Source organism: Phyllobates terribilis, unplaced genomic scaffold, assembly GCF_046119375.1.
Source record: "Phyllobates terribilis strain yellow unplaced genomic scaffold, ASM4611937v1 Scaffold_11__3_contigs__length_659146591, whole genome shotgun sequence".
NCBI classification, from domain to species: Eukaryota; Metazoa; Chordata; class Amphibia; order Anura; family Dendrobatidae; genus Phyllobates; species Phyllobates terribilis.
The window spans coordinates 415407660-415422030 of record NW_027362771.1 but is presented as its reverse complement, the minus strand read 5'-3'; the positions used below and the strand labels follow the sequence as shown (position 1 = coordinate 415422030).

General features: G+C 40.8%; 1 protein-coding gene across 3 annotated transcripts in view; it reads right to left on the bottom strand.

Annotated features, from left to right (window-relative positions):
* The window catches only part of GABPB1 (GA binding protein transcription factor subunit beta 1), a 47720-nt gene that overhangs the window by 20955 nt on the left and 12394 nt on the right, over positions 1-14371 (bottom strand). For all 3 annotated transcript variants that reach the window (XM_073653102.1, XM_073653100.1, XM_073653101.1), the window contains exons 2-3: positions 6067-6174; positions 4236-4403 (exon numbers count right to left, since the gene is read on the bottom strand). In XM_073653102.1, the coding sequence (XP_073509203.1) occupies positions 4236-4403; positions 6067-6174 (276 nt within the window). The remainder of the gene's footprint in view (positions 1-4235; positions 4404-6066; positions 6175-14371) is intronic.

The following is a 14371-nucleotide window of genomic DNA, read 5'->3' as shown; positions in this document are numbered from 1 at the left end:
CTGGGTGAGAAGGAGACAACTAATGGTGCAATAGTAAGAAAATGGAAGAAATACAAAATGACTGTAAATTGACATCGATCGGGTGCACCATGCAAAATCTCACCTTGTGTGGTATCCTTGATCATGAGGAAGGTGAGAGATCAGCCTAAAACTACACGGGGGGAACTTGTTAATGATCTCCAGGCAGCTGGGACCACAGTCACCAAGAAAACCATTGGTAACACATTACGCCTTAAAAGTTTAAAATCCTGCAGTGCCTGCAAAGTCCCCCTGCTCAAGAAGGCACATGTGCAGGCCCCTCTGGAGTTTGCCAATGAATACCTGCATGATTCTGTGAGTTATTGGGAGAAGGTGCTGTGGTCAGATGAGACAAAAAGTGAGCTCTTTGGCATTAACTCAACTTGCCGTGTTTGGAGGAAGAAGAAGGATGGGAACATCGTCTCAACCGTGAAGCATGGTGGGGGAAACATTATACTTTGGGGGTGCTTTTCTGCAAAGGGGACATGACGACTGCACCGTACTGAAGGGAAAATGGATGGGGTCATGCATCGTGAGATTTTGGCCAACAACCTCCCTCATTAAGAGCATTGAAGATGGGTCGTGGCTGGGTCTTCCAGCAAGACAATGACCCAAAACATACAGCCAAGGCAACAAAGGAGTGGCTCAAAAAGAAGCACAGTAAAGGTCATGGAGTGGCCTAGCCAGTCTCCAGACCTTAATCCCATAGAAAACTTATGGAGGGAGTTGAAGCTCCGAGTTGCCAAGCGACAGCCTCAAAATCTTAATGATTTAGAGATGATCTGCAAAAAGGAGTGGACCAAAATTCCTCCTGTCATGTGCGCAACCCTCATCATCAACTACAAAAAAAAGGTCTGACTGCTGTGCTTGCCAACAAGGGTTTTGCCACCAAGTGTTGTTTGCCAGAGGAATCAAATAGTTACTTCTCACCGCAAAATGCAAATAAATTTATCTAATTTATAAAATGTGATTTTCTTGATTTTTTTTTTTTTTGGGGATATTCTATCTCTCAATGTTAAAAATTAACCTACCCTTAAAATTATAGACTGTTCATGTCTTTGTCAGTGGGCAAACTTACAAAAAACAGCAAGGGATCAAATACTTATTTCCTTCACTGTATGTAGGGTTACACAAAACAATCTGTCTCTTCATGTAATCCCAGACAATGAGGAGATCAGGACTCTGTGTAGACCATGTCATTACTTACAAGGGACTCCCTGTTGTTCTTTACACTGAAGATAGTTTTTAATGATACTGACTATACAGGAAGTTACTTATCCATCATGCAGTACCACCAAGGAGACGTCCGATTGGCTCAAAATGTATTCTGCAGCAGGACAATGACCCTAGACATGCAGCAAATGTCATTAAGAACTATCTTTACCTTAAAGAATAAACAGAAGTCCTGGAGGTGATGATAAGGCCCCCACCGTGCCCTGATCTCAACCAACATCATTGAGTCAGTCTGGGATTACATGAAGAGGCAGAAGAGTTAACACAAGTCTACATTCCACAAAAGATCTGTAGTTCGTACACCCAAGATGTTTGGAACAAATTCCCTGCAGAGTTCCTTCAAAAACTGTGTGCAAGTGTAACCTAGCAGAGTTGAAGCTCTTTTGAATACAAAGGGCAGTCACACAAAATATTGAGTTGATTTACAGTTCTCATTTGTTGCACTTTCTATTTTCTAAATTAATAAAAATAAACTATTAACACTTCAATTTTTTAAAGAATTCGTACTTTAGAACATTTTTTTCCACACTCGCCTAAACATTTTGCATTGCATTGTGTAAATATTGTAAGCAGCATGTGGGGGGTTAAGATGCTGGGGTCCCTGCTAAATCCAGTCACAGCAAAAACAGCATGAGATTAGCCATGTGCAACAGCCGGTTCTTTCTGCAGATGGCATGAGCAATACACCTCTGCCCGCACCATCACTGTGACATAAGTGTATGCTAGACTTTGGAAAAGCACTTGCCACATGGACGTACAGTTACGTCATTCTAAGTAAAGAGATTAAGATTATAAAACTTGCGAGCAGGCCCCTTACTCCTCCTGTAACTAGGGCTGTGGAGTCGGAGCCCATTTTGGTGGAGTTGGTATAAAATGGACCGACTGACTCCTAAAATATATAATAAGTTGGGTACAGTAATTCAATGCAGTTTGTGGGGAATATTTTTTCATAAGAATTTGGGAAAGTTATGAAGTGCCCTATAAGTGTCTGTCCTATTACTGATCTAAGGATCTAGACTTTTAGCTGAGAAGAATCTGTGCTACAGTAAATTTATCACTTAAACATGAGCCGTGTATGAGGGAGTCGGAGTCGTGGAAATTGAGGAGTCGGAGGTTTGGCTTACCGACTCCACAGCCCTGCCTGTAACTGTTGAATTATGTATTACACATTGTAATAAATTGGTGCTTTATAAAGATATTAATATTAGTAAAGCAATGACACTATACTAATCATTAGAATATAACATATCATACATTAAAATTTTCATACAAAAGGAAAATGGGTTAATACCATGTTGAAAAAAAAGAAATTATATTATTAATCTTAGCAAAAGAAATATCTGAACCTCAAACTATATTAGACAGTTTATTAAGCGCCGCATAGAAAACATTCGAGTAACATAAGCTTTAATTGACGTTTAGGGCTATGCACTCACGATGACTTTTTGACACTTCATATTTTCACGCTGTCAAAAACAGAGCATCTTACAGTTCCAGCAAAATGGATGGGTATTCTAGAAATCTCACGCCCTCTGTGCGTAATCTGACCTCCTGTGCATGTTTAAAATCCCCAACTTGTCATTTTCTCTTACAAGAACGTTGACTTATGTGTGGATTAGATGCAACAGGCGCTTTTTAGGGAATTTTTAGCATTTTAGAAGGTTTAAAAATGTAGCAGTAATTTTTCCTTTTTCCAAGGAAATTTATAAAACTTATTTTTATAGGGACCTGTTCAGTTTTGAAGTGACTTTGGGGGTCCTATATGTTGGAAACCACCCAAAAGTGATACCATTTTAAAAAGAGTACCCTTCAACGTATTTAAAACTGCTTTCAGGTAGTTCATTAACCCTTCTGGTTCTTTTCAGGAAGCAATGGAAAGTTGCATGACAAGAATGAATAAGTTTATTTTTACCACCTAAATTTTGATAACTTCTGAACAGGCCGCTATAGCCGGTAGCCTCTAAGGCCGTTATTTGGCAGTTACCTGCCATGGCAAACATCAGGACCACACAATCAAGATCTCAGGGTGCCAATGAGGTTAAAGAGGGAGACCCCACACTCTGTTAACTATTTAGATTCTGTAGTCAGTATTGACAGCAGAATCTAAGCGGTTAAACGTCCATGGTCGGTGCCTACACTGATTGTGGCTGATGCAGCAAGTTGTCAGCTATAGTGTGCAGGGGACAGTTACAGGATTGTCACCTGTCGGGGAACGCTAGTCTCTTATATCGCAGGTCAGTAAAAAGACGTCTAGTGGTCACTAAGGGGTGAAAACATGACATACCGACAAAAACAGCAACATCAAAACAGTGATAAAAACGCATGTTAAAAAAAAGCACTCTAAAGCGCAATGAAGAAAAACATAAGTAGCATAAATTTACTTAATAGGTGCAGAAAACATGCAGCATCAAAAACTCACCAAAAACTCATTGTGGGCACACAGCGTAAGGAGTGTTCCCATAAAAGATATTTATCACCTGTGTACAGAATAGGTAATAGTTGTGTATTAGCTAGGGTCAGCATCTATGGGACTGACTAAAGCTGAGGAGTACTATCGCCTATCTCCATCAGTCTCACACACGTGAATGGAGTTGCAGAGGTCATATGTGACCAAGATTTTCATTCAATTCTGAATGAAATGAATAATAAGTATCAGGACCTCTTCCGCTCCCAATGATGGACTGGTGAGAATTATCATCTGTGAGAAGATCCCTTTAAAATGAGCCTAGAGGAAAAAAAAATCTTTGCCTACTTGCCCTGAGTAGTATTTTTGTGATACAGAAATGTATGCATTTAATAAGTCTGTGAATTTACACTCTTAATAGTTTTACACAAATCCTTTTCGGCCAGTTTATAATGCTCACTATGCAAACATTATTTGTATAAAAACAAAAAAAAATAATTAACAGGAAAGAAAAAAAAAAAGTCTCAATGTTTATAAGATATGATTGGTTCTGCAGTGAATATGTCCTGGAGTCTCTTACCTTGAGTAACACTTCTACTATATTTGCATGTCCTTCTGAAGCAGCCATGTGCAAAGGAGTTCTGTCAACTTTAGTACGTGCATCTCTGCTTACTCCGGCCCTAAGCAGCACTTCCGTTGTGGAATAATGACCATACTGTGCGGCTAGATGGAGTGGAGATGTTCCAAGCTGCAATTACACAGAGCAGGTAAGACTTAGGATTGTGCATACATACAGAATAATAGACCTGACAAAAATCATACCAATAGCTGCAGGGATTGTCCAGAGCTTCTTTTTCTTTGTAAAGTCAGAGAAATGCTTCTGGTTATTTTTATTCTTTAATATTATTTAAACATTTCACCACGTGGCTCTGGTGCTTTCCATAGGTCCATGTTTACTTTCCTGCCTCTTTTGTTTTGCCATCTAATCACCTCCGCAGTGATACCTATATGTGCGGCCCACCACTGAGGCTGCAGCGGTCACATCATTAGCCTGCTCATTATTAGCTGCAGGGAAGTAAACCGAGACCAGCGACTAGCAAGGGAGCATTCAGAGTTTAAAAAGAACCTGTCAGGTTCCCTGACTATTCCCTTCTGCTCGTATACCAGTATACATGCCCACTCCTTTATTCTAATGAAATGTTTAAAGTGACATACTGATACAATCTTTAGAAAAATTATTTTTATTCCGCAGTGTCACATATCCTAATTAAGCAGGACTTGTCCAGCAGGGCCGCACGGATTAGTCCAGCTTCGGATTATCTAATCACGCCTCACTGGTGCGTGATTGGCACCCTGCATAGAATATACGCTATGGTAGGCCATTTATACGTGTCAATGTCACACCGAGAGGCACTGTTAGATGGTCCCAGCCAGGATTAGTCCAAATGAGGAGTCACTCACGGGAGTAATCCTGCCTCACTATCTAATGCAACACTGCGGAATAAAAGTTCCTTTTTGAAAGACTGCATGGTTAGTATGGCACATCAAACATCTTACTAGAATAAAAGAAGTGATGTTTATACCTCAACACTAGTAGGTTCCCTGTAAATAGGTCATTTCTATTTCATAAATCAATCGTACACATGAAAATAAGCAGCACTGTAATATATCTTATCAGAGAAATCTGCTTCTTTCTCTGGCAGAATTGATCAGTCATTATTAAAACTCTCAGTTCTGAGGGGAAATCTGTATTCAGTAAAGACAGACTTTCCCATTACTGGAATAGGACATACAAAGTACATAGAGAAATAAGCAATTCTTGCTCTCCTGGCCTCTAAGTAGCACATGTACAGAAGCAGCAGGGGAGACATTATACAGCAATACTGAGCAGTGAATTGTCCATACTGCACTAGAGTGAGATAAAACCCTTACTAGAAAGCAGCAGCACTATTTCTCTGTGGATCTTTCATTCTGCATAGAATTTAATAGGCAACTGTAATCTGTCACCTCAGTGAGCTTCCAGTCTGTCTTGTTTTGATCAAGATGGATTTTAGCTGTATTTCAGAGTGAATTATAAGTTCTGGAGGCAGGAGCGGCAGGAAGAAGTAACTCATAAGTGAAGACATAAGCATATTTCTCTGAAAAGATATCTTACGTTAGTCTTATATTTGACTATTTAAACTAACATGAATCAAAAACCTTCTAAGTGCTGAAATTTCAATATACCAAAATGCTAATGGGCTATAACAAAGGAACAATTTAAAGGGGTTTTACTCTAATGGACAAACCTGTTCCCCCCCTGTTTAAAAAAGTTTGGTTTTCCATTTTTAATACAATAAAAATACTAACAATAGCAACCATTAGAATAATACAAATGCAGTAATAAGTAACATCACTGTTAGACTAATTACCCAATCTGTAGTAAAAGGAGCTCCATTCGCCATTAATATCCGAACTTCATCATCTTGACCAGCTCGAGCTGCCTCTAAAAGTTTTTTTCCCAAATCTACCAAGGACATCTAAAAAAGTAATAAAAAAGTAATTTGTGAAGTCTTTAAATAAAACTAATGGTGTGCACAATTTTACAGTGTATACTATTTTATATGGAGATACAGAAAATATACAGAAAAGTTTAGTGCCATGTCAGGGGGAGAGTCAATGTAAATGCCTATAGACCATGGCAGAACAAATGTCGGATACCAGGGCCTATTTATTTTAGCTGTCTCTCTTGGTGAAAACTAATAAGGGTGCTTTCATACTGCGCTCAGGCACCCACAGCATCCAAACACCCAGAAAACTGGATATGAGCCGACGCTGCCATAGACTATAATGGTGGCTATAGGGCAAACGTGCGCTCTGTCGTGCATCATTTTCGGGCGTGTATGCCTAGTGCAGATGGACACTCAGATGTGGTAGACTGCAACTCTAGATTAGAACTCTATGGCGACAGTTCTAGTCCTCTTTCTGAAGCGGCAATTTGCATATTTAAATTCCCAGAGGAGCATTGCACGCCGAATAAGCTCCATACACTGGCATGCCAGAGACCGTATGTCACTCTCCTCAAGGAGAACCGTTACCCCTTAGACCTCCTTTCAGAGCCTCTCACCTAGCCAAATCAATTCTCATACTTTGCACTGACGAGGGGCAATACCCCAAAAGACCGGGTCTGCAAACTAAATCTGATTTGGCTGTTATCCCAAGTCATATTGCAAGGCTCGTTAAAGGGTCGATACTGACTTGTAGGATCACTGCTTCAAAAAGGTGGCGCTATAGAGTCCTCTTCCTCGCTGAAGAGGCAATTTGCATATTCAATAGTAAATAAAGCACACTGATCAGCTGAAAAGGGATTTTTTATTGTCCAGTCTTCCAGAGCTCACCTTTCCCATTTTATGTCCTCTTGCTTGCTGGGAAAATACTGCACTCCTGACTGATTGACATTTGGTACCAGTTACTGTGTACACTCCGATGCTACAAGCTTTGCCTCTGCAACAACAGAGTAGGGCAAGGGTGCTGAAGCTGACTAGAGCCAGGCAGCTTCAGAGTAGTGCTTACAAGCCCTTTAGAAAGAGCTTGTAAGCCATTTGTTCCTTGTCTACAAGACTGGCCACAGCTGATAGTTTGAAGAGGTGGCCAGTAACCTAAGGCAATGAAATGTAAATGATAAAATTAACAACCAGACCATTCTTGAGAATGAAGAAGATTTCACAGGTATGCAAAATTTGGGATTATGAAAATGGTTTCAAATCCAAATGACTGATTCTTGTGTTTTCTTATGCCCCGATTTCAAAAAACACTTCTATTTTGCATAAAAACGTGTGTGAAATTAAATACAAACGAGATGAACAAGAAAAATCTTTATTGCAGCCAAAAATGTGCACAATATTATATATAAAAAATTATTAAACATTCATTCTGCAACTTTATTGGATATTAACCCCTTTACAGCCTGGGACGTTATTAGTACGCACCAGGCTGTAACCCCCGCTTCAGTGAGGGCTCCGGCGGTGAGCCCGCACTGAACCGGGCACATGTCAGCTGATTCTTACAGCTGACATGTGCCCGCAACAGCCGCGGGTGGAATCACGATCCACCCGCGGCTGTTAACATGTTAAATGCCGCTGTCAATCTGTGATAGCGGCATTTAACATCGCCACGCCGGAAGCGCGTCACTTACCCCGCCCATCGGTGACCTCGTCACGTGATCGTGGGTCACTGATGGGTGGGCATGACAACACTGGGTCTGCAGCAGACTCCAGTGGTTGTCATGAGCTGATTGCTATGAGCGCCACCTAGTGGTTGGCGCTCATAGCACAGGAGCATTTCTGCTACATAGAGGTGATCTGCTGATCATCTCTATGTAGCAGAGGCGATCAGACAAGTGCTGCTTCTAGTCTCCTATGGAGACTATAGCAGCAAGCAAAAAGTGTAAATAAACTGTTTTTAAAAAAATATAAAAAGTTTAAATCACCCCCCTTTCGCCCCATTCAAAATAAAAAAAAAAAACCACATACACATATTTGGTATCGTTCAGAATCGCCCGATCAATATAAAAAAAAATAATCCGATCGGTAAATGGGGTAACGAGAAAAAAATTCTAAACGCCAGAATTACGTTTTTTGGGTCACCGCAACATTGCTATAACGGGCGATCAAAACATCGGATCTACCCCAAAATGGGATCAATAAAAACTTCAGCTCGGCACACAAAAAATAAGCCCTCACCAGGCCCCAGATCCCAAAAAATGGAGACGCTACGGGTCTTGGAAAATGGAGCCTTTTTTTTTTTTTAAATAATAATACATTAATTAATTAATTTAATAATGGCAGGTCAGTTTTAGCATTCAGTGAATGTGGTAAAAAAAAAAACAAAACCACACATCTGTGGTATTGCACTTTTTTTGCAATTTCACCGCACTTGGAATTTTTTTTCCATTTTCCCGTACACGATATGGTAAAACCAGTAATGTCGTTCAAAAGTAAAACTCGTCCCGCAAAAAAATAAGCCCTCACACGGCCATATTGACCAAAAAATAAAAACGCTATGGCTCTGGGAACAAGGGGAGCAAAAAACGAAAATGCAAAAAAGGAAAATCCCAGGGTTGCAAAGGGGTTAATAATAATAATAATAATAAACTTTATTTATATAACAGGACTTTACAAGTCAGAGGTTAATATACAACAGTCATAAGTAACATAGATAAAGATAATACAGTAATTAAAGCACAAATAATGACAACTCTGCTCGTAGGAGTTTACAATCTACAATGAGGTGGGGTGACACAAAGTACAGGGGCTTATTATTTACAATGATGGTCCAGCCATCTTGAGGGGGATGAGGGATAGTTAAAGGCTGCATGAGCTCATCACCAGACAGTATTTGTAGTGCTTTTGGGTGCGGTGGAGTTTGGTGGAGACTTATGTGTGGAGAAATAATGAATAGGCTATAAAAATATAAAAGGACTTCGATTAGGGAACGTGAAAGGCCACCCTAAACAGGTGTGTTTTTAGGGAGCGCCTAAAGCTTTGTAAGTTGTGGTTCGTCCTAATTTCTTTGGGTAGAGCATTCTACCCCAATTCTTGCGCCTTTTCCTTTTCTCTTATTGAAGGCTTGCGGATCTTCTCTGTGAGGCATCCAGCAGTAGTCCCCATCATGTTCACGTTCCAGCTACCATTGGTTCATCTTTTTGATATCCTGAGGAAATCTTTCTCCTTGCTGTTCGCTAACAGCACCAAGGTTTTCAGGAAAGTTTCCAAGTGGGAATGTAAAAAATGTAACTTCAAATTCAGACAACCCAAGGCTTTGAAACGTTTTAGCATGTTCTTCACAATGGACTTAAATTTTGGATCATTGTCGCTACCTAGAAATTTATTCACAACTTCTTTAAAAGAATCCCGGCCCTTTTCTCAACAGCTTTCATTTTTGTTTTGAACACATCATCCTTCATGAGTTTCCGAATATCTGGATCCACAAAAATGCCTTCATTCAGTTATGCTTCGGACAGTCCCTGAAACTTGGTACATAGGTACTTAAAAGTCTCTCCTTCAGGCTAAGTGCCCACGATGCAGAAATGCTGCTGATTTTTCCCGCATCTCCCTGGCAGGAAAAACGCTTGCGGATTTTACATGCGTTTTTCCTGCCAGCGTTTCTCAAGCGTTTTTGCACGCATTTTCGCATGCGGGTTATCAAGCGCTTTTCCAAGCGATTTTAGCATCACTTGGAAAAGTGCTTGACAACTTGGTCACACTATATAAATCCATGCAACCGGCATGGATTTATGTAGTGTGACCAAGTTAATAGATAAAAAAAGAATAAAAATTGTAAAAAATAAACATTATACTCACCTTCTGATGGCCCGCGGTCTTCTCTCCGATGCGTCCTGGCTCCCCGGTGGCGTAAAAGGACCTTCCATGGCGTTATTTAGTCATGAGACAGGTCACGCCGGGGAGCCAGGACGCACAGGAGAGAAGACCGCGGGCCATCAGAAGGTGAGTATAATGTTGTTGTTTTTTTATTATTTAAATTCTATTTTTAAACAGGTACTATGGTACCCGGGTCTGGATGAGTCTCCTCTTCTCCAGACCCGGGTACCATCCGCACATTGAAATATCCACATGTGCACATGTAGTCATGCGGATATTATGCGATTCAATGCAAGTCAATGGCGGCAATTACGCCGCGTTTCCACAAAAATAATGGACATGCTGCGGATTTTTCCGCAATGATAATCCGCAGCGGAAATTTCCGCAGCATGTGCACAGCACATGCGGATTATCATTGGGGACCATGGGGCACGTATTACCAAGCATTTTAAGCGTTTTAGCTGCGGAAATTCAGCGGCCTAAACGCATAGTGGGCAAGCAGCCTCATTCAGTAAAGTTTTCACAAACTGCTTTATCAGTCCAAGCTTAATGTGGAATGGTGGCAGAACTTTAGTGGAATCAGCTAAATATTCTGCAACTATACTCAAGTCGAGGTTGCAAAGATGTTCTCGTGATCCAAATTTTTTGGCTACAGTCCTATCCCGGCTTTTGCATTCACACAAAAAGCATGGGTACTTTGTGTATCCTCCTTTCTGCCCAAGGAGGAAAGAGAACTTTCAGATCACCACATACTGACCATCCTTGATCCTCGTAGTTACCGTAAGTTTCTTGGAAATAAACTCTAAATTCTCATAGCTTTCCTTCAACTACAGGCACTGAAGCATACTTGCTGCCATTGTGAAGTAACACACTTTCAGACTTTTTTTTGATGAATCAATAGTCTCCACTAGCACACATTGTACTCGATGTTATATTTTTCCATCAGCCTAGGAACATCACTGAAATACACTAGAGCACTGTCTTGAGAAAAGTATGAAAGGAATTCCTTTTCTCGGTTTCTGTACCATGAAAAACAGGTGCCAGGAGCTAGTAGGTTTTTTCTTTAGTCTAGAGCAGTGTTTCCCAAACCCCATCCTCACGGCCCCCCACAGGTCATGTTTTCAGGATCTTCTTAGTATTACACAGGTGATTGAAGTATCATCAAGGCATCAGGAATTCTGGGGGTTGAATGGCTACTAAAGGTAACATCCTCACCTGTGACCTGTTTGCTTGTAATCAGTGTGTGTGCATAAAAGCTGTGTGAGTTTCTGGGATCCAGACAGACTCTTGCATCTTTCATCCAGCCACTGATGTTCCCAGATTGTGAGTCATGAGGAAAGCAAAAGAATTGTCAATGGATCTAAGGGAAAAGGTAGTTGAACTGTAGAACACAGGAAAGGGATACAAAAAGATATCCAAGGAATTGATAATCACAGTTTGAGCGCTACTGACTGGAGCTGACTTTGACCGTAGATACACTTAGGTCAAAAGGACTGAATAGCGAAGTTGAACTTTTTGCCTTCAAACGAGTGACAGACACTCAGATGATTGACACCACTCGAGCTTGCATTTAAGGATCCACTTACCATACTTGGACCATCCCTGAAGAAGGAAACCGTCGTTTTCCAAAATGCGTAGAATTTTTGGTCCAAGCAGGTATCCGTACTACTCCGACGTCACGAACACTTTGACTCGCTGTGAGTCTCTGTCAACTTTCCTCCCGAGGAGGATCTACTTCAAGAGCGCGTACCTCCGGCCGGGGCACCGCTCAAACACCTTGAAGCTACATGCTGAACTTACTCATCTGGACCTCGGACTAATAGCATGAGGTACATCTCATATTCACTGCTCTGCAAGCGAAATTAACTCTGTGTGAGGCATTCTTCGAGGTACAGTTCAACAATTTGTGCTAATTACCACTCTTGCATGTACCTATCTTTTATAACATCTACTTAGTATCCTCTGAGGATCCATTACTGATTCGCTAACTCTATGCACATTAAGGGAGACAGTTTCAAATTTATGCATATTGGCACAACTAGATATAACAACTAAACGACTCCTTAATCGCCTACAGCACAGATGGTCCTTTTAAACGCAAATCATATGTATTTATATTTATTGGGAACATTTTACATTACATTTGGGATCACATTTATCCGTCGTTCTACGCTGAGCACTTATATCGGGGTTTCCATCTAAATCTCTGAGTGACGTGGTTCAGATGAAACCCCCGAGGGAGCCATTCACTATAATGAGGCAGCAGAGTTCCTCTCGACTCAGTCTGGCCTCTGTTCAGCTGTGTCCTTTTCAGAAGTGCACAAAACTGTGGTGGACTGCGCTTTTACCTACACCTGAAAGGACGGACACCGCCAGATCACAGGCCAGACGGCGTCCACAGTGCCTCCATCTGTCTCATTACTGGGAGTCTTCCGTCGGGGGTTCCGTCTGAATCACATATTTCAGAGATTGACATGGAAAACCCGATGTAAGCGTTCAGCGCAGAAGGCAGGATAAATGTGAGCCGAGCCATACTGTGATCTTTGGGAGGCAAAATGAACAAATCAACAGCAGGTGAAGAATTGGTTTCACCAGCACTCGATTGCGGCAGCGCTCAGCGTGAGCCCGCGCGATCAAGGTATGTCGCTTTCTGGGAACGCAGCTCCCACAGTGCCGTATAGCATGTTGGTAAGGGGTTAATTCCACAGCGCTTTACAGACATCATCACTGTCACCATTGGGGCTCACAATGTAAACTCCTTATCAGTATGTCTTTGGAGTGTGGGAGGAAACCGGAGACCCCGGAGAAAACCCACGCAAACACATGGAGAACATACAAACTCTTTGCAGATGTTGTTCTTGGGTAGGACTGCTGCAAGGCAAGAATGCTGATCATTTTTAATCACGTGCTGTATATAGGAAAACGCTGCAGGCAGTTACACAGTAGACCGATAAGGAGATCCGAATGTGCAGTGCTGGAATTGACATGATTGGTTTCAAATCCCCAATGCTGGTTAATTTACATTTAATTTATGTTCGCTGCAGCATTTGTATAAGATTTCTTGATGTACAATAAAAAAAATTATATTGTGCTACCGTGTTTCCGCAAGATTTCTTAAAATCTACTATTCCACTGCTCTGTGTATGTATTTTATGGAAACATACTATAATGATAGGTCTAGCTCACAGAAAACATCTTATTCTGCCATGGAAAGCTGCAATAAGTCAAAATTCGCTGAGTAACAACCTCTGCAGGAGAAATTTAGTGCCCAATTCATTATTACATTTGCGCCTCTCTTATTTTTGTTTGTTTTTTGCGTTTTCCATTTACACATAATTATTTTAAAGTAGCACTCCCATCAATATATTGCAGTCATCATATTATATAGCACTGTGCACTTACAATTGCTCATTTTACCTTTCTACGCAGTTAATTATTCTGTTTCCTCTGCTTTATATAGAAAGAGGAAGTCTCTTGTCCCAGCATTTATCATTCCCCTCTTCAACTCCTGACCTAGCTGCTCCACTCCTCCCCCTGCCAGAGACTTTTGCAGTGACTTATGACTCATGCAGAAAATAGTTGACCTCCTGTTTCTACAGAGGTTAGTTTTTAATCATCTGATGTCATAGACATAATGGAAAAGATAAGAATGAACTGGGCAGAACGGCAAAATGAGCAATTATAAGTACAGAGTGCTATATAATATGATGATAGCAATATATTAAGAAGATACAAATTTTGCTGAGGAGCGCTTCTTTAATTTGTGCCTTTTTTTAAGTCTATCTTCCGTGTTTTTGCCTTTTCTTATGCTCACCACTGTGAGTGGGGTTGTTGTTTTCCAGATGATTTCATCCGATTCATCATTTGCGACTTTTTGAAAAGTTGCAAAATTTATCACACATGTACTCTAGTCCTTCCACTGGAGTAATTTTATGCATGCCAGATATTTTGGTGTAAATCTTGCAAAACTGGTGCCTTTTGCACTAAGTCACAGAAAAGGTTAAAGAAAAAAAATAAAGAACATTTTTTTTACTTTGTGCAAAGTTCACAAACCCTTCAAGAAGACCATTCTCCACACATACAATTTTGGGTTGCTAGTTTACAGAAGTTTTGCAGTATTTGAGATGCTGCTTGCAGACAGCTTTCCCACTTTATGGGCAATTAACTCCGAATTAATTCTCAGCATGAGGCCACGTTCACACGTTCAGTATTTTACATCAGTATTTGTAAGCCAAAATCAGGAGTGGAACAATCAGAGGAAAAGTGTAATAGGAACATATGCAAAATTACTGAATTTTTCACCCACTCCTGGCTTTGGCTTACAAATACTGAACATGGCACCGGCAGTGACGCGCTT